The 21,736-nt window shown below is 25.3% G+C and overlaps 1 protein-coding gene across 1 annotated transcript; it reads right to left on the bottom strand.

Moving 5' to 3' along the window:
* Positions 1–7,276: 7,276 nt before the first annotated feature.
* LOC145841848 (NADH dehydrogenase [ubiquinone] iron-sulfur protein 3, mitochondrial-like) lies at positions 7,277–15,525 on the bottom strand. Its single transcript, XM_082949131.1, has 8 exons — positions 15,452–15,525; positions 14,481–14,588; positions 12,641–12,732; positions 11,410–11,565; positions 9,222–9,347; positions 8,734–8,853; positions 8,026–8,135; positions 7,277–7,760 (listed from the first exon to the last, which is right to left on the bottom strand). Exons 1-8 carry the CDS (start codon positions 15,513–15,515, stop codon positions 7,706–7,708), a joined length of 831 nt encoding a protein of 276 aa, XP_082805257.1. The 5' UTR covers positions 15,516–15,525; the 3' UTR covers positions 7,277–7,705.
* Between the last annotated feature and the right edge of the window lie 6,211 nt (positions 15,526–21,736).

Here is a 21,736-nt window from a genome sequence, read left to right as displayed (position 1 = left end):
TTTATATTAAATATTTTATTTAAAGTCACATTACCAATTCTCACCTCTTATTCATTTTTAAACTGTGTGTTGCTTTTTTTTTTTTGTGTTGCTACTCTTGAAGAAAAGGCAAAAAGAAAATGTGAGCTTAAATGATCATAAAAATCCAAATCTAGGGGAGGAGACGGTGTGGAGACTATGGTAGACTATTGTTTATATGGTAAATTTTGGTAGAAATGGGTTAAAAAAGAGACATACTATTTTTTAAGTTAGATATTTCATTAATATATCTATAATTATTTTTCAATTTTTTTTTTTGTAAATGTCTTAATTAAAGTTAGCTTAGAATATTAGTTAAAGGCATAGGGGGGTTAACACCTTTTTTTGAAATTTGATTTTATTTTATATAGTTTTTACTAAGCTACAAGATGCTTTTTACATATTTAAAAAATTCAAAATATTTTTTAAGATATAGCCTGTCAAGGTCGGAGGCAACGTTAGGATCCTTGTGGGAGGCGCAAACTAAAAGGGATGTGTATCATTTAGGCTACCAAAAAAACAAAATTGATAAACTTTAGATCAACCTACATGACTTATACTTTATAAGAAGTGTTTGTGTTATTGTTTGATCTTAGAAGATCATTGTAAAAAAATGAAAATAATAAAGTATAATTCATGTGGGTTGAGCTAAAGTTGATCAAGTTTTGTTTATGTTGGTAGCTTAAATCAATGGTCGTCAAGCTAATCAAAATCTGTGTAAACCAAAATACAAAAAATGAAATCGGAGCACCCCAAGATATATTTTTAATAAGTGGTGTCACTACGTAAACACTTTTACTAATGCATTTCTCCTTTAAAGTAATAACTCAGTTTATATTTACATGCAAACCTTTCAACAACTAAAACTAGAATTTATCATTTGATCCTGTTTTTAATGAATCTTTCTATTTGGTTTACCTTGTTTGCACAATGATATGTTATTTATATGGCTTTGTCTTACATACTTATTAATTGACACATCTCCACAACTACTACAAAATTAGCAGTGCAGTACTCTTAAAATATCTTATTTAATATTTTTATGTAGCTTAAACTAGATAAATATAATAATAAAAATTGTTTTTTTTTTTTGTAGTCTAAAAATTTTGTGCACCCTTAAATGAGTTTTGTGTACCCTTAAAGTTTTGTGCACCCTTAAATGAGTTTTGTGTACCCTTAAAGTTTTGTGCACCCCAACATAAATTTTGTGCACACTAGTGTGCACCAGTGTACACCTTGACAACCACTGGCTTAAATGATACGCATCTAAAACGGAAAATAACTAGAAAATCACTAAAAATCTACCTCCTACATTTTTTGGTATAACTTACTCAAATAAATTGAAAGTTTGAGGTAGTTATCTCAAAAAACGCAGGAGAAGATAGATTTTTAGTAAAATAGTTTATTTTTGCTGTTTTAGTTTGCGCCTACCATAAGGAATGTCTATTGTTGCCTTCGACCTTGACCAGCTTTATCTTGAAAATTATTTAGTCTTTTTTAAATCTTTAAAAAGCATTTTGTAGCTTAGTAAAAACTATACAAAATTAAATCAAATTTCAAAAAAAAAAGGTATTTACCCCCCTATGCCCTTAACAGCAAATAGTGTGCAGCTCAATGACCAAAAAGTCTTTCTCCACACCGACCCATTGACCTTAGTTGTGAGGGTTCACATTTTATTTTCTTTCACCTATTTGTTTAACCATTGAAATTTGAGTCCATTCATCAGTTTTGAAGGCTTTCTAATTAACAAATAAATAAATCAGGAAAAATTTTCAAGTATATTAAAATTTAAAGTAACTCATCTTACTTGAGGTCTAGATTATAAAATTCAATTAGTTTATAATGAAATGCAGTTATAATTAACGAGCGTTAACTTAGCTTTATTAGCATTTTTTTAATTAAAAAAAATATTCAAACTTAAGATCCAATTATTTTTCTTATCTTTAAAGCTATTACGTGTTTTTTTGTTGTAGAGAACGCTTTTTTGCCTTTAATTAAAAAAAAATCCATCAAGTTGGGGTTTGAACATCTAAAAAAAATAATTTTAATGCTAATCAAGCTAAGTAAACGCTCGTTAATTTCTGCTTGTATTTCACTATAACTGTAATTAAAAATGAGCGTTCTCTAGAATAAATAAAAAATCTTGTTTAAATTTAAAAATAAGGAAATAATTGGATCTAAAGTTTGGAACTTTTTAAAGATTGAAAAAAATGCTATCTGAGCAAAGTTGAAGCACATTTATAATTACAGTTATAGTGAAATACAATCCGAGCCACGATTTTAGCTTAAAATTCCCCTTAAGTATAAAACAAAAGACTATTTTTAAATTCTATTGTTCGAAGGGTTTTTGTTTTATTATAAAACCATTTACAACTTGAAATCATTAAAAAAAAAATATTTACGGATTTTCTAATTGTATTTAATTATTTCTGAAATGTTTTATAACATGTAAAATTGTATGAAAATAAAAATTTCTAAAGAAGTAATTAAATAAGGCTGCTAATAAGCAAGCAGCATAAACTAAATTTAGAAACAAGAGTAAATTGATGTATTATATAAAAGCTCTCTTTTTAATTTCGGTTACTTGTTTGTTTTACTTTGGTTTCTTTCTTATTCGATTAGAACCTTTTCAAATCTATTAAGCTCACCTCTAGCACAAGAAAAGTCAGATGTAGTGATGCTTCCGTTAGCATGCATGAATGTATACCGTATTAAAGTTCTAACAATGAGAATAACTTTAAAACTCTTAAGAGGTATACTCTAGTTTACCTTTATAGATAAGAATTTCATTACTTTCTTAGATTTGTTTTGTTCTATATAAGTTGTTTAAATACTTTTTAAATTAAGTTCTTTTTTAAATTTGTATTTTACTTAATTTTAAATTAACTTGTCCTGGACGGGGACATTAAACTGTATTTAAATGGTCTATTACTAGATAACTGAAAGGTTCCTTCGTACGCCAGGTTCTAGGACCAAAAATTTTTTAAACTAATTTTGTTCAATAAACAACATAAATTGATATCAGTTAGTCAAAGTTTAAACTTTATTTATTATTAAAGATCTAAAACAAATATAAAAGTAAAAATTTGAAATTTAGTGGATCAGAAAAGAGCATAAAACATATTAAAAATAAGGAGAAATAAAATGAACAGCTTATACAAACGAAAGCTAAAGGATTTAAAACCAACCTGCTTTTAGAACTAGAACCTTTTTTTTGGTTTAGGATCTGTAAAAGCACAACTTTACTTTAAAAACTATTTTCTACTTTAATTTACTACAACTAATCAAGTTTATAAGAAAATTTAACAACTAAGTCTGTATAATTTCAATATAAGTTTTCTTTTTAAATTTTTATAAAAAAATATTTCAAATTATCTATAAAAATTTCTATTAAAAAAAAAACTTTTATACTTTTTAAACGTTTAAACGTTTTAAAAATATTATTTCTATATATATCATTATAAATTTTCTTCAAATTTATTTTTAAAGCAAAAAAAGTCTCAATATAAAAATTTTAGATTCAAAATGTGTGTAAAGAATTTTAGTTTAGATATGTGTTTTTTAAACATTGATATGTTGTAAATAAATATAGCAACTAAAGTTAACAAGTTGTTTTTTAAATTAATAAGATAGAAAATAAACTACAGAAAAACATTCTTTCCTTTGGTCACAAATTAAAGTCTAAACATTTAAATGTATGTAAGTTCCATAGTGTTATTAGAAAATTATTATAAAAGCACTAATAAACCAAAAGTGTGTCTATACTTTTTGGTGGGTTGCACAATTTTTTGTTTAATAGTAGTTATTTTGTGTAGTAGCTTTTAATGATACACTTTAGAAATTAAACAATTTTTTAAAATCTCCCGGTACCTAAAATTGTTTTAACTTTAGACAAGTTAAAAATGCCCTTAAAACAGAATGCAAAATCGTAATAAATAATCCAATTGATTAAATTAAAAAATTATTTGAATATAAATTAAATTCCAGCTTTTGTTGATGATATGAAAAAAAAAATTACCTGTTGAAGCTATCATGAGAAACGAAATTTTTCATACAAAACAAACTAAAAAGGAAGTACTAATTAAAATTTGTAATTAAATTGTCTCAATACTATAAAAACAAATTCAATGATATATAACTAAATATTTAGTTAAGCAGTTCCAGTTAAAAAGATTAGGGTAAAAATCAAATTTAAATCAAACAAATTATACTTTTGAAAACAACTTAATAACAGACGTAAACAATTATTGTACAACTTCAATCTACAAAAAACGTTGACAGATTTTACCGATAAAAAGAGTTAGCTAAACGATTAGTTATGGCCTTTTATACCATCTTATTAAGAAACTTAAAAAAACTTAGCTGATAAAAGATAATAGTTCGTTATTCTAACCTTTACTATAAGGAAATATAAAATAATGAGTTATTGAAAAACTAATAAAAAGTAAAATAAGATGCAAAGTAATGATTTTTCACTAATTTTTTTATTAAAATAATGATTTATAACTCTACTAATATTGGAAACATAACGCTGTTGTAAAACTTTCGATGAAATAGGTATTTTAAAAAAGAGGTTAGTTATTAAAATATAGCATTGCTTAATCTTTAAAATAAGTTCTCTTAATTTCAGGAGTTGTAAAAGTTTATTTTTCAAAATTTTTAATTCACCTAATAAAACAAAGTTAAATTTTTTTTGAAGTTAGCATACCAAAAATCTCTAGGTTTTTTAAGTGGGTTAGCATATACTTCTTTTTTTAGTAATAGGAGTATTCTCTGCTTCTCATAAAACGCTTTATAATTTTAGATAGTATTTACTGCTTTGTTATAGCATTTATTAAAGTAATTTGAACATATTTTTTATTCAATTATTAAATTCCTTAAGTACTTTTTATTGATTTTGTCAAGAAAGCTATATACACATCGTTCGTTTTTAAAGATGTATAAATATTTTTGTTTTGCTTTATTCGATTACCATTGCTAAAAACTCACCATCTATGGTTTTTTTATAAGCTTGCAAAATAATGTTATGTTCAATAATTGCTTAAAACGTTCGTAAAAATTTGGTATATGTAGCTTTTAATAAAGTAAATCTTTTGATAGTTTTAAATTTTATGATTTAATTTTTAGTCTTCACTTATGATCCATTGGATCAAATAAGTAGGTTTGAGTAATTTAAAAAAAGCCTTTAGTATGAATTAGGCAAATTAAAAAGCCTACATTAAAAAAGTCTTTAGTGGTTTTAGGGTCAACGTTTTCTTTTAGTCAGTTTTTTATCAAAAAATTTAAAACTCATACTAACAATAATTTTTTAAAGTTAATAAATAAAAGTGTTATCTTGTTTACTGAAAAAACATTTTTGTCTGTTGTTTTATTGAAGATGATTATTTTTTTAAAGTTGCTTAGTACATAGAGTATTACTTCTTTTAAATAACATAAGAGCAAAGACGTACTTTATTATATTTTATAACAATATACTGAAGTAGAGTTTTTAAATTTTCTATGCTACAAATTTTAATGACTAAACCAATAAATTGGGTAGCTGTCTAAATTGCAAGCGTACAAAATTGCACGAAGACAATTTTTACCTCGGGCAGAATAGTAAAAATTTTCCACGAGCAGACAATTTTGCACGGGTTAATTTTTTTATTGTTTTTTTACCATCACTGTTACCCTAACCCTTGGTCGGTAAGTTACTTATTTTTTTACTATCACTGTTATCCCTAGCCCTTATCTTCGGTCAGTAATTTTTTTTTTAGTTTCTGTATTTTTTTACTCTCGTGCAAAATTGAACCTTAATGCACAATCGTCTTCGTGCAATTTTGTTCGCTCGTGCAAATTTGGCATTGTGCAATTTAGACCCGTTCCTCAATAAATTAGGACCAGTGTGCTTTTTTTTTGAATTCTATCATACTTCTTAACTATCGTTCAATCAATGCTTTTTTGTTAAATACAAACTATTATCATAAACATTTAGTTGCAGACCGGATTCTACCCGCAGACCGTATATCGTCCAGCTCTGTTCTGTAAAAAAGCTGTGAAAAGAAATTTATGAAAGCTGAGTAATTTTTTTTTGCTCGAAAAAAAATATATTGAGCTTTATGTACCAAATGTGCTCTTTAAATCTCCTAATATTTTTATTGTACCTGAATTACTTTTTCGCTGACAATTTCAACATAGCTTTGCGTTTAACTATTTGATAAACATACATAGTTTACAACTTTGCAAAAAAAACTTTAGCATTAGTAGCCAAGAATAAAATAGTAGATATTAATATTACAATTATTACCTGCTAAAGTGTTACCAAGACTGTTGTGCTATTTTTAACTATTGATCACATCTTTATCTTTTTTATTCTACTTTAATAAAGTAAAAAGGCAGAAAAGCCAACACTATAAATACTCCTAGCGTTTTGGATAGTTGTCAAACACTAAAAAATTAAAGAATATTTAGTTAAAGTTTAATAAAGGGTAGAAAAATTTAACTGATACACTTCTCAATAAAATTAAGTTGATATGTCAGAAATTGTTATACTGATTAACAAGGAAAATGAACAATTAAATAGTAGATGAACGTTCTTAGATTGGATAATGAAAGATTAAATTTACATTTGAAAAAGAACCCAAAAAATTCAAACTTTAGAAAAATCTAAAAGGTAAGAATCTTAATTTCAGTTGGGTACCATTAGTGGTAGGTGATTTAACTGAAAATTGACCTCAGCTTCAGACAATAATGTTTTAATAATAAGTTTAGAGACTTTTAACCATTCAAAACTATTTTTTCAAACTCCATTACGGAAATTTTTTTTTTTGTGCACCAGATCTTAAATATTTTTAGCGTTTTTTGTCGTTAAATAATCTAATTAAATTTTAATTCAAATACTTAAAATATATTTAAAAGCACTTACATATAAAAAAACAAACAAATTAAGCTTTATATTCCTTAAATACACCAAGTCAAAATATAATTATTTATACTTGTTACCAAAAAATTTATCAGTAAAAAACGAAACTATTGACTTTAGTGCATTATTTTATGACTGTGTATTAAATACTTTTATAATCAAACTTGTTTAAATGCATAGCTTAAATAGACTAAAATAGTTTATTTAATTTTAATAGCTTAAAATGAGAATTGTTGAAAGTACTTTACTTTATATGCAATGTGTTTGTTTAATTTTCTTATAAAATTTTAGTATGGTTCTGCTGCTATAAAAAAACTACTTTTTGTTTATACTCAAGCATAACAGTTTTTTTAAATAGATAAAACATTTTTTTTTCTTTTGTTTTTATTTTAGATTAAAAATTTTAAGAAATACACTATTTTTTAAGGGACATGTTAATTGTTAAAAATGTTCAACATTCAGGTTATAGTTAATTTTATTTATTGAGTCTAATCCAATGATTTTACAGTTTTTTTTTATAACTAACATGTTTTACTCAATACTAAATGCTATTTTAAAAAATCATCAATTGTTTTGAGGAGCTATTTATGGTGTTATCTGGTGATTTGTTATTCCCGAAAGTTACGAAAAGTGTTCTCAAATATATAATTCAAAGATTTTAAGACATCTATTCGAAAAAATTTACCATATCTTGTAAAAGTTTTAAGCATATATATTTTTTAAAACTATGAGCAGTTAACTAATAAATCAAACTGATTAGTAATTAGACAGGAATATAGTAAAATTTTATTTTTTGTCATCTTCTGGTTTACTCTCTATCGTTGGTTCTGCAACATCAGATCTGAATAAACAAATTTACTTATAAATAAAAACTTTTATACCTAAATTTTTTTTTCAAGTCTTACTTATATATTTACTTTAAAAATTGTGCTTCAAAAAAAATTGTGAATCAGTAATATATAGAAAGTAGGACAAATTAAAATCTTAATAAAAATTAAATGAAATACTGTTATAACAATAAGCTTAAAAATCAATCTTTGTTGAACTAAGAAACAATAAACTAATTAAACATAAATAAAATTTATTTTAAAATAACTAATTTCAACCTGAAGTTAGGAAAAGATTCCCACGGCGAGTTCAGATCATATTTTCTGAATTCCTGAGCCAATTCAACCGGATCCCTGACAATTCGCTGAACTTCGTCGTCATAACGACACTGTCCAAAATTTTTGAAAATTAAAAATTAACTTTAACAAATGTTTTCTATAGATAAAGTTACTAGAAACAATTAGTTATATATATTTTAAAATTATAATAATCATATGACTACAAATTTAATGCTCACTTTTATCTATAAAATTAAATAAAGACAAAACTTAAACTCTGATATACTATTCAGCTTAATAAAATAATTTTCACAAGTCGATTTTATAGTCTAAAACACAGAAAAATAAGTTAATACCAATTAAAAACAAGTAGAGATGTTAAATAAAGTAGTTTTACTACTGGTATTATGATATATACTTCTTCTACAACTGTCTTATACATATATAAAAAATAATTATTATTTTGAAAAAGCGATACATAAATAAAACTTTTATCAATTTTAGCTATTTTATACTAAAATTAGCTCACACTCACTTAGATAGAAAAATTAAAAAAAAAACTTTTCAAAGTATGTTGTAACCATATAATAAATGAAAATAACAAAATATACAAATGTCAATTATTATTAATCATTTTAAAGGTTTCTAGCCGAGATAAAATTACAAACCAGAAGTCATAATATACTTGACATATTACTAAGAACAAACCTCATAGTAACCAGTGAGTGGAAAATCTTTTCTGAATGGATGCCCATCGAATCCGTAATCAGTTAAAATTCTTCTTAAATCGGGATGATCTTCGAAAAACACTCCGAAAAGATCCCATACCTGTTGTAAAAAAGTAAATACATTGCTTAAGAAAAAAATATAATAGTACACACATAAATTAACATTATTCTTAACTATTCAAAACTTTATCAAATACGAATAACGACCGCTTACTAAGTATTTTTAACTTTAACTGGTTATTATCTAACAATGTATGGTCAATACAAACACTATTATTTTTTACTCAAACTGGTTATTATCTAGAAATGTATGGTCAATACAAAAACTATTATTCTATTAGTAGTTTTAAAACACGTAAAATTCAGTCAGTATCCATACATAACAGAATATAAATAATGGCTACATTTCATATATTAACATTAATCAATAAAATAATAAATAAGTATACTCAAAACAAGTCATCAAACCTCTCTTTCATACCAGTTAGCACTGGGATGAGCAGAACAGACAGATGAGATTGGAGTGAACTCATCAGTATAAGTCCTTACTCGCACTCTCTGGTTAAAAGGAATCGACAAAAGATTGTAAACCAGCTGCAAATTTATAAACAAGGTTCATTTGTGGTTAAGTTTGAGAAAACCAAAAATCAAAATTTGTATAAATAATATATATTTTGTACCAATATAGACATTTTAGTTTTTGGAATTTAATATATATTTAAATAGATTTATGCAAATTGTATATTTTATTCGCGACCGGTTTCGGTGGCAAGAGATTGCAACCTTTTCAAGCAAAAATAAAATATGAAACTGTATATAACAATATTAGTTAATTATACTGTTGTTTAAAAACTTATTCATGCGTGAAGAATATAAACAAAAACAAATGGAATTTAATATATATTCATAAAATAACTTTTATAACTTTTTATAACTTTTATAAGCTTTAAAAATATAGTTTATGGTAAAATAAAGATACCATCCCAAAAAAATAAAACCAAGATTTTTACTGGATACCTAGAGAATTATTTTCAACTGTCAAACACCTTTATTGTGTCAACAATACGTAGACAATACTTTTATCGTGTTTGAAAATAAGCAACAAAAAGTCAGTTTACTAAAACACTTAAAAATTCTTTACAAAGTCCTTAAATTTGCGAAAGAAAGAGAACACAATAAATCAATAAACTTCTAGATGTTTGTGCCCAGCAATAAGTTAATTTTCAATTAAAATCCAACAAAAGTTAAATTCAGAGGCATTATACGTTCCGTGAACATCTTTTAGTCAAGTCAAGCAGAATATAGGATTTTTACAGGTATAAGTAAAATTTTCACCAGAATTCGTTATCCTTGCTATCTTGAAGGCGATTTAAAAATACTTCAAAACAATTTCCTTTCTTTTGGATATAGAAAGCAAAATTTTCAACAGATTTGAAAATAGATTGTTCTTCAGAAGTTTCAAGTCCTAAAACTGTCTTGGAAACATTTTCTTCTCAAGATAATTATTGAGGAAACAGATTTTTAGCTCTTTACGCTTAAGAAATATTTTTTACATTTATTGACCTCTAAGCGGAACTTGGAATTTACAAGGACAATTCTCCATCCAAAGTAGAAAGCAACATCATTTATAGTTTAGTTGTCACTTTGGTAGTGTCTACGTGAGAAAAACGTCTCAAAGGTTTTGCTTACAAATAGATCAGCATGTGTAAATTTTGCCAAAAATATGGAAAAAGAGTCTATCGGAAAATCCTAAGAAAAATTATTTTTTGCAACTGGTCAACACTCAAGTGACAATCATGAGTGTGCCAGTAACTAAAAGGCTGAGAACTTTTTAATTTTAATGCGAGCTTAGAGTTCTTTTCTGCTTTGTATACTAGAACATGGTTTCCCAAACGTTTTTTAAAAGAACCCTTTTAAAGAATATAAAATAGCTATGGCCCCTCTAACAAGATTAATCAAAAGCTACTATTAAAATTGCCCAAGACCTTTTTTTGCTTTTCATCATCAACTCCAGAATATCTAGTGTAAGTTTTAATTTATGACCCCCTCATGGCCCCTAAATTTCTATACTGGCCCCCAAGGGGCCACTTGGTCTAGTTTGGGAGACCCTGTTCTAGAAGCTTGATGTATACAATTACATCCGCTTATTGTAATCGATAAAACCAAGTTTATATAATCAGAAAAATTTTGTTTATTAGACCAGACATTTTACACCTTTATATTTAGTAGTTTTGTTATAATCGTTTAAAAATATTTTAAAAGTTTACTTTATTATTTAAAGTTAATTATTGAAAATTCGCTTTAGTGTTATTACAAACTTTAAGTTTAATTATTTTTATAGTAAACGGTAAAAGTATTATAGCTCTTATTTTAATTTAAAATTTTACACTAGAGTCGATAATTACTTCATTTTTTATTTCAAAGTTTACGATTGTTTTGCTTATAATATACTTTTACTCTATTAACTCTTATTAAAATATTATATTGAATACTCTTAGTTTAAAAATATTTACAATAAATTACTAATTACAAAATTTTTGTGGTTAAATATTTTAATAAAGCTATGGAAATTTTTATTCAAATATTATTTAAAACAACAAAACTTAAACTATTTAAAATTATTAAACAATTACTTAAAATATAAACATAAATCAACCTCGAATCGCATAGGTTTTGCAGGCACATCGACACAGGTGATGTCTGAAAGGTTGGTGAATTGGCACATGAAATTGCTTCTCAAGAAGCTGATCACCGGCAGAATGGTGTCGGGGTCGACAAGCAGCTCCAGCTCATTACCGTGCGTTAGTTGCACCTAAAAAACATGATGAGTATTTATAAAACAGCTTAAAGTAAAGCAGATAACATTTTGATTATTTAATTTGGAGCTGTTCCAAAGTAAATTTAAACTTTTTTCAACTACTCAGTAAACGACTGCAATTGGTTGTTACACTTTTTTTACATTTGTAGAACAGCAGACAATTTTAATAAAGTGACACATTTTTTAACAAGATTATTAATATCTGTAATAGCAAAGTTAACTAAGGTATTTTTGTCATATTTATACACACTAGCTACTAGTTTAACTATATGCTTCATCAGTTAAGGCCATAGGAGAGTCCTTTTTTTTACAAAAGTTAGCATTAGAATTTATATGAAAACTACAATCATATACTATATAAGATACTTTTTACAGATTCATTTTTGAGATATTGTCAGCTGTGTAAAAACCTTCCGTTATAAACGTTTGGAGGAAATAAAATATTGCTGATTTTCTCAGAATTGTAAAAAATATACTAAAAATATCTCTTCACCTTAATGTTTTGATCATTTATCTCATATTTTCAGGAAATGTTTCTTGCTTTAATAGAAAAATTATATCATACTAATTTTTATATTAAATAAACTTAAAGAGTTTTATGATCAAAAAAAGTAGCTATAAATTTTATATATAAAAAGATATTGCTACTAAAAATTTAAAAAAATTCTACAATAGAAATTTTAATTATTTAGTCAAGCTTAAGCTGAGAAAGTTTCAGAACAATTGCTTAAAAACAGGAAGAGAAGATAGTGATTTAATGAAATAGATTTTTTTTTTTGCCATTTTGCTTTGATCTTTTCATAAGGAACAAATTGAGCTTTCTGACTTTGTACCTCATATATAAGAACTTATTTGAATTTTACAAGACGATAAAAAGCTAGCTAAGATCTTAAAAATAAAATCAACATTATAAAAAAGGCAATACCTCCCTATGGCCTTAATTTATACTTTTTTTAAGATCATGTCAACTTTATACTCAAAATAATCAAACAACTAGTTTTTATTAATTATATAGAGATGCACAAAGCTAAAAAACTAGAACAAAAATATTCCAGAACCAATCAATTACTTTTTGAACGCAAACGGGTAAACATTCTTGGACGTAATTTCCGAACTTTATCAGTCTATCACGTTCAGCGTCATCACTCATTATGTATGCAGCTGAAAAAATATGATATCATTACCAAGGAACATATGTTCTCACAACTAAGTTCAAGTACTTGAACAAAATTAAATACTTTGTTAAAGGATATTTAACAGAAAAACAATTCAACATGAAGAGTATAGTATTTATTCAAAAATATTTATTACAAGTTCTGGCATTTACCAAATTTCACCGCAAAACCAATTATCAAACTGCAATGCTGTACAAAAAAATCATAAATTATGCATATAAATCATCGTTGATATTGTTACTGATAATTGTATACACGGGCCTGGCGATCACTGACTTATCGCGCTATTGTAACAATATCCTTAAATAATTTCTTAAGCTAATGTTTAGAATGAGTTAGCTGATTAATAAAGTCGTTTAATCAAATGAAAATTAAGCTTATAGCATTATATTAATAGATTATAAGTGTTGATTGAACCTAAGCTGCTATTTATTAAAGTATAATTACAAGCAGTTAGATACTTTAACTTAGACTAATTGTATAATGAAATCGAGTATAAAGTATGAAATTGTATTTACAATAAAATTGCAAAACAAAAAGATAATAAAATACTGTACAACATAAAACCAATAAATCGAATTATCAATTGTTTTTAAAGATTAATATACATAAATCAAATAAGCTGAACACTAAGTGTTCGTTTAAACTAAACTCATGTAACAAAACATGAACAGCTTAAACAAGATCGAAACCATTCATAACTAAGTGCAGCGAAAAGCTAACTTTGAAACAGTACAACTAAAAAAGCCACGCTCCAGCGAGATCTTTACTTTTATTACGAAGTTTGAGAAAAGAGAAATAAAGATTTAAGATGAGTCTCTACCGCTACAGAGCGGTACATAAAAATTGAGGTAAAAGGAAATAAATGGTGAAAAGTGAAGAAAATTTATTGAAAAATGTAGAAAAAACTTCAATTATAATTCACTCTCGTTTAATTTTATAAGATACTTAATTAGTAAATGTACAAAGATAAATAAATGTTGACTCGAAAATTTTAAAATTCATATAAATAAAGCAAAAATTATTAGATACTGTATACAAATTAGATTGTTATGGTAAGCTTAGAATTGTATTTAAATACAGTATAATATGAATTCAAATAAAAAAGGCTTATTTCAAAAAGTAGGGTGGTCCTTAAAAAAACTTAACTAGTAAATTTTAAAAGTTTAATAAAAATATATAATTTTATTACTGAGAATGCCACCTTAACTTTTTTGTGATTTTATAACGATAACTTGTACTGTAATTTGAGTGTTTTATAATTAGTGCCTTATATTTATAAAAACTTGCAACAAATATTTTTTATTTAAACAATTTATCTAGCACTTCTAAATATTACATAACAAATTTACGTTCAACATAATCAAATTATTCAGTAATAAAATACTGCAAAAAAATAAGTAGATTTTTAAATAAAATAGTTTAGTTACTAATTACCAACATAAAAAGTTACACGACTTGTAAATAGTTTTTAAATTTAACTACAGAACCACCAACTACACTTCTTAAGTACATAAAAAAATATTTATACTAAAAGAATTCTTTTTGCTCATCTGCATAATAGAAAAGAGGTATATATATAAAAAATAACAATGTTTTTGAATAAATACCCTATTAAGAGTTTTTTAAATCTATGTAAGTTAATAAAAAACATTCTTTTTTATTTACTAATAAGTAGTATCTTTTATGGTTTTCAAAAACTAAAAAATATGTTGTAAACTACAAAATACTTACGAATTCTGTCAGTAGGGGTAGTGACATCAGCTTTACTTATTTGTGATTCTTTATCAGCATCTGTGCTGAACATTTTAAATGAAGCTGCCACGCATAATTTGTTTGCTTCTAACAAAAAAATTATATAATTAATTGTTTTGATATGAAACTCTTAAATGATATACGACATACAAATTGTATGTAAATTTAGGAAAACTAATTTTAAATACTAAAAAAAGGAAATAAACACTTCAGTAAATGGTTTTAATTTTATTATTATCGTTTTATTCAGTTGATAACTTAAAAACTAATACTATCATAGTTTGATAATAGTTAAAAATTAATATTTAAGTACATAAAAAATAGACTTTTTGAATAAATTGATATATTTTTAAAAAAATTCACATTAAGTTTCCATTGCACAGTAAAAATTATATGGTCAATGATTTTGACAACTTTAGAAACACAGCATATGGGATTTGTGTTTTATGACAAAAAATGCTTTCCATGAACTTACAAAATAATCTTTTTATACTCATGAATAAAATAAAATTAACATAAAATACGTTTTCTCAAAAAAAATTATAGCTGTACAACCTTAAATAACTAATGAAACATTGATGCAACAGGGTTGCCAAGTGTTTTTGGTAAATTTTCTCCAGGTTTCTAAAAGTACACATTTTTGGGTCTATTTTTAGTTTAAAGTTAATTTTTAGGTAAAAAACTGTGCTAAATAGTACAAAATTATTGAAAAGATACACGAAAGCTACTTTAAATGTGTTTTTAAATAATAAAAAATTTTGATGATGACAATAACATTTCATCTATATGATAGAACTTTTGAGTCAAACCGAAATTTTACTACTTGACATGTTGAAAAATTCCAGGTTTTTTCAGTGATTTTTGTTTAGAATGTCAGGCATTTTAGCCTAAATTGTCAAATTCCAGGTTTAAAGGTCTTTTGGCAACCCTGATACAAATTTAATACTTACTCAGTGAGCACGCTTCACTTAGCGATGATCCAATTCTGGATAAGTTTTTTAGCCTGGACAGCATTTATATTTCTAAAAATTTATTAATATAAAATAAAAGGTAACTAATTGAAATTTTAATATAAACACTAATTGTCTAAAGAAAAATCAAACAAGAAGTATAGAAAACTACAAAACTTATCTTTTAAAAAGACAGTAAAAATTTAACTTGAAAAATTTAAGTTTAAAGTACAAATATTTTCATGCTTAAACTTTAATATAAATGTCAAGTGTAATTTATGTTAAAGTTTAGAAAGATTGGAAACTGTATAAATGTAAATCAACTATGATTGCTTTACTGAAGATTTGGAAATTCACAACTTTAACTAAAAACTATTCACAAAATATAAGTTTTGAGAAAAACAATAAAACAAATCCTAAATATATAAGCATTTAAAATTAAGTTCATTTGCAATCAGATTACTGTAAATGCAACATCTGTAAACTTTATTAGACACTTCAATCATACAATATTTGTGTCATTCTATTTGGTGAAAACTCTAGGTCTTAAAATTTCAACAAAATAAATTCTGATGTAAAAACACTTACATGAACATTTTCAGAGAAATTATATTCTAAAGTTGTTCTATTGTTAAATATAAATGAAAAAATTGATGTAAATAAACTGTTAGTAAACAATGGCATATATTTCGTGATATTTTAATTTTTAACTTGAACTTTTCTAGAAAGCTATTAAGATGTTACAATCTAAGAAACTTCTATCATATTTAAAACTAAGAAAATATTTTAAAACCTATTCCAATAAAGTCAGTAAAAAACTGTTATTCATATGGTTACAGAAACCAAGTTTTACTTTTTATTTTTTTAACATTTCAAATAAAAAGTAAAAATATTTTAACAAGTTTATGTACCAACACTTTTTTCTCTAAACAACCTTTGAATTCTAAAAAAGTATTGTCTTAACAAAATAAAACACTATTAAAATTATTGTCATTCATTTTATTTTATCATGACTATCTTTAACTTTATAATAAACATCCATGCATTCAAGATATTGAGAAAGCTGTGGTTCAACATTTTCAACAGTACCAGGTATTATGTCATACTTTAAAGGTTTAGGATTTTTGAAGTTACTCAACAAATCACCAAAAGTGGTGTTGAAAGCAATTTGTGCCTGAGCACAGTCTGTGCTAATACATTTAGCATACTTTTTTGTTTCAACAACTTCATGTGTTGTGTTTAAAACATCTTGAGGTTTAACTAAACCTCTTTCAGAGATTTTTTCCTGTTTTTCTTTGATAGAACTTACCTCTTCATTAGAGTCTTCAAGAAATTTTTGAAGCTGAGAAAAATCTGAATTTATATTCTTTTCCGAAAATATACTTATACTACTGCTGGGTTTCATGTACTTAGTCAAGTTAACTTTTGCAGAGCAAATGTTTGAGTCAAGTTTACGCACTAAATTAGTGGCTTTTTCTGCACCCTCTTCAGCATCTGAAATACCCTCCATAAGCCTAAAAAGTTTATTTAGGAATATCATTTGGGAAGCAATTTTTGTGTCTCCACTCACAAGAGCAAAATCGTCTGTTCTAGTGATTCCAAGTGAAGCAAAGGTTGCTGTAAGAAGCTTGATTTTATCGTCAAAATTTTCATATCCAAAGCCTTCTTGCATTAGATCAGATACTGAAGGACCAAGGCTGGAGCAGATGTACATGAGAACATCGAATCTTATAGCTACTTTGCTGGTCATTGCTTTGCAAAACCTGGAAAAGCAAATGTGCTTCAAAGGCTCATACTTCAGTTCAGAGAGGTGGTCATACATTTGCTGCAACAATACTTCATCTATTTCAGCATTTTCCAATTGAGAATTTTTGTTATTTGTTGTCATATTTTATAAAACTATCTAAACTTGTTTATATATCAATAAAAAAAATTACTGTATAACTAAAACTTCTAACTTATTCAAAATAAATGATAAGTTTTTCTAATAGGTTATTTTAACTTGTTTAGCTTTTCAGTAGAATCTTTTAAAAAATACTGTTTTAAGAAGAAATAATATTTTATGTACAAACTCTAAGAAACTTAAAAAATCCTTAAAAACTTATCTACTCTTTTGTTTTAATAGCTGAAAAACTCAAATTTTCTTTTTTCAAATTCATGAAAAATTATGTAAATTTTTTTTTATTAATTTGAAAAATATTAAAGATATAAACAAAAATTTTAAATAATGATCATAACGTTTTTATACTAAAAAAATATTCAGTAAAATATTTAAGTATTACAATTATGACAAAAGTTAAATTGAGTTTATTACTTAACAATTGTTTCACGCTAGAGCGATGATCACAAAAAAAATAAATAAACAAACTAACAAGTTTCAACGGACAAACATTTTATATAGTTTTAGATTATCTCAACTTAATTTTTGTAATAATTGTATAAAGGCTCCTTAAGTGTTAGGCTCTCTAGAAATTTATTGTTAAAACTCCAATATATTTCAGTATTAGTTATTAAGTTACTGTGATGGTCAAAAGAAGATTAGTTAAAAGTTGAAATCAAAAAGTGTTTTTTTTTTTTGAAAATTTAAACTGATTTTCTGAAAATAAAAGTATATAGTTATTTGTTTAAACTAAAAAAGATTGCTCAATTTACTTAAATGTAAAGAGTTTATTTAAATAAGTGATCATGTGCAAACTAAATATTTTGTTTACATTTTGTAAATATCTCAAACCAGGTTTTGGTGGAGAAAACATTGCAACCTTTTCAAGTATAATAAAAAAGTAAACTTTTTTATTTACTTTAAATAGTTAACTATTTTATAAAACTTGAAAAGGTTGCAACTTTTTCTGCCATCAAAACCTGGTTATAAATAAAATATTTAATTTGCACATCTTTACTTATTGAAACTAAAAGTATTAAATCAATTGAAAACAGTTAAATTATTTGAGGCCATAGGAGTAAGACAAAATTATTTTACAACTTGGTCTAGTTTTATAGATTTTAAAAGTGGCTTTTAGGATATGATCTACTACAGATAGAGAGTTCAATAGGCTACTTATTGAATTAATAAACTTAAACAGTAAAAAGACTATTTTGTTAAAAATTTTTTGCTCCTACAGTTTTTAAACCATACTTTTTAAGGCTAAACTTTTTTTACATAATAAAAAACATTAAGTAGGATCTTAAGTATTTTCTTTATAAAAAGTTTAGAATTTGTATAATTATTTTATTTGTGCTTGCTCTTGTAGAAAGGGAAACAAGAAAATATGTATGTAAATGATCATAAAAATCAAAATCTAAGGGAGGAGACAGTCTGGAGCCCATGGCAGACTATGGTTTTCATGGTCAATATTGGCAGTAATGGATTAAAAAAGGGTGCTTAACATTTTTAAACATAAATACTTTTTTATAAATTTATATTACTTTTTAAGTTTTTTATTTAATTTTTTATTTATGGTTTTAAAGTTAGCTCAAAGTATTAGTTACAAGCAAATGGTGCGCAGCTTGATGACCAAAAGGTCTTCTCAACACCAATCCATTGACCTTAGTTGTGAGCGTTTACATTTTTTCAAAATCTTTAGCCTGTATTTCTATTAAACTTTTATCAAAATTTTTATTTTATCAAATTTACTAAAAAACCTTCCATGAAAAACCAACTTTATTTCAATAACTAATTTTAAACTATTAAAATTATTTTGTACTAAAGCTTTTTAGTAAGTAACAATGTTGTCAATTGTAATAATTTTGTAAATAAAAATATCTAAGACACCTCTACAGACATATTCCTTACTTACAGTATTTCTTTATTCTCGTTTGTTTTTAAAGAAATAAATAATTTGATTTAGATATTGGTTTATTTATGTTTTCAATAGCTGATTGTGAGTTCACACTGGTGGTAGTGATCACATAATTGGATTATTGATGTGTTTTTTGTTGTAGGTCTGGATACTTACTTGGGGATTTAAGCTTCATGATTTTCTAACTTTGTGGTTTTTGGTGTTGTGATTTTAACCTTGTGATTGTTTGCCAAATGACATTTCACCAGGGGCTTTTCAATAAAGGGTTAGGATTAGTTTCTATTTTGGTTAGTTAAACTTTATTTTAGTTTATAGACAGACTTAGTTTTATTTTAAGTAAAAGGTAATTTATTTCTTGATAAACTTAAAGATAGGGCAGGTGGAATAACATGTGATGAGCTCAAATGCACTCGATCGTCCTTCAGAAAACGTTTATCATAAAAGAGGGGAGAGTGAGTTCAGATGTTTTTCTACCATAAAATTAATACATACGTAAATTATTTTGCTGCTAAGTTTGCAATTACTATATTTCATATTACATACATAAGTAGGGTCACAGCTACATTGTAAAACTTCAAACTTCACAACATTTATAAATCTAGACCACAGTCACCATAACGAATTGATATCAATATAGTCTGGTCTGGTGTTTTTCCTAACATATTTTAGCTGAATACAAAGCTTTCGACTTTTAAATAGTAAAAAAAAAAGCTAAATTGATAAAACAGTTTCGGTTAGTGCAATTTTACTTCGGGCAAGTTTGAGCTAGACATTAGTTATAAATGTTCAAAGACTGATGAGCTTATAATGTGGCCTTGTTAGCATTAATAACCACTTTAAAAACTCCTTGAATTTAACTTTACAAAATCGAAAAATATTTTAATTGCTAATGATATTTGGTTTTTAAGATCAGAATTAATCTTATCTGTTGGAATATACAACAAGAACTTGTTAATATACGAGAACTTAAAATTTTACGCGCGTCTCTCGGTGATAAACTAATAAAACAGTTGCATGGATTTTCATTTCTCAGTACAGTAGAGATGCAGTAGTCCATGAAACAAATTTTTTAATCTATTTTGTAAAATAAAGAAGCGTAAACAATAAATACTTCCAAATAAGATATAAAAACCATAAATCTTTATTTAACAATATAAATAAGATACATACAATGGAACAAGCAAATTAAATTTGAATTTAAAGTATAACTATACGGATTACGGAGTACGGACTTTAAAATAAAACAGAAAAAAATGAGCAAAACACACACCAAAGTCTAAGATTTTATTTAGTTGCAGACTTTGCAACTAAAAATAGATCCAAACAGTTAAAACAAACAAGATTAAGAATCACTTAACAAAAAAAGCTAAAGGCAAAATACGTGTATACATTAGCAAACAGTTTTTGTTAAAATTAAAATTAATTTTACTTAACTTAAAGTAAAATTAGGCCGCGTACACAGACAAGTAAAATATTTTTATTAGTATCTTTTTACATTTAACTTAATATTTTTATTAAATTTTACTATTTCAAAATTAAAAATAATAAAACGAAGTGCAGCAAATATTCAATCTCAACTAAATGTAAACATTTCTACAATATTTAGACAAATACTACAGAAATGTTTATTTTTAACTTTTCTTAAGTTCTAAAGTTTGATAATTCCAATTTCTAATAAACATTTTTTTTCCTAATGATCAGTTTGATTAAAAAACTCATTGTGTAAAACAAATGAAAAAGTGTTCTCTATTCAACTATACAAGATTTATATAATAATGCTTGAATCATTCCGGTAAACAGTAAATTTTTTTTTTGTGATTTTTCTACGGCATCAATAATTAGAAAACATAAAATGAAAGATTTGAAAAATCTATAAATTTTTGTTGCACACTACTTAAGTTTAAAATGTTTTTAGAATTACAATCCGTCCTCAAAAAATTTCAATAAACTAATAGAACACATTTCATTCACATGCAACTAAGTAAAAAATAATGAAAAAATATTTTAAGACGTAGTTATTCAAAGCTCTGTATAAAATTAATTTGTATAAGCTTGAAAATTTTTATTACATTATAAAGATATTTTTGTATGTAAAAGTAAATTTAAATGAAATGAAAATAAAAGCAAAAAATCTTCCGATATAAATCATAAATTAAAAACTATCTTAGTTAGAAACTGTTTGATGCAAGTTATTTTTGTTAAATAAGTTATCGATGAAATAAAGATAAACTACTTTTCTAAAACAAAATTTAAAGTAAGTATAAAAACATATTTTAATAAGAAACTGTTTCTTTCAAACTTCTCATCTTGAAGAAATAGTGTTATTGATGATTTGAAATAAAATAAATTAAATGTTTTAACAACAAACTATTTTTTCTAAACTTTTGCTTTTTAAGTAAAATTTTTATTAAACAAACAAACGATTAAAAAATTCTTTGAAACAAAAACTGCTTTAAAAAAATTATTGGTTTTATAAGTTTATCATTAT

This window comes from Thalia democratica, chromosome 8 (assembly GCF_965202585.1).
Source record: "Thalia democratica chromosome 8, ktThaDemo2.hap1.1, whole genome shotgun sequence".
NCBI lineage: Eukaryota > Metazoa > Chordata > Thaliacea > Salpida > Salpidae > Thalia > Thalia democratica.
The sequence above is the reverse complement of the archived record's forward strand: the minus strand, read 5'-3'. Positions and strand labels throughout refer to the sequence as shown.

What these genes read in the sequence shown, in the direction of transcription:
- LOC145841848 (XM_082949131.1), bottom strand. Translation starts at nt 15,515, where the DNA reads ATGCTGTCCAGGCTAAAAAACTTATCCAGAATTGGATCATCGCTAAGT. An exon ending in AAGTGAAGCGTGCTCACTGA is followed by an intron (nt 14,589 to 15,451) that starts GTAAGTATTAAA and finishes TTTTTTTGTTAG; the next exon opens with AAGCAAACAAATTATGCGTG. An exon ending in TACCCGTTTGCGTTCAAAAA is followed by an intron (nt 11,566 to 12,640) that starts GTAATTGATTGG and finishes CATGTTTTTTAG; the next exon opens with GTGCAACTAACGCACGGTAA.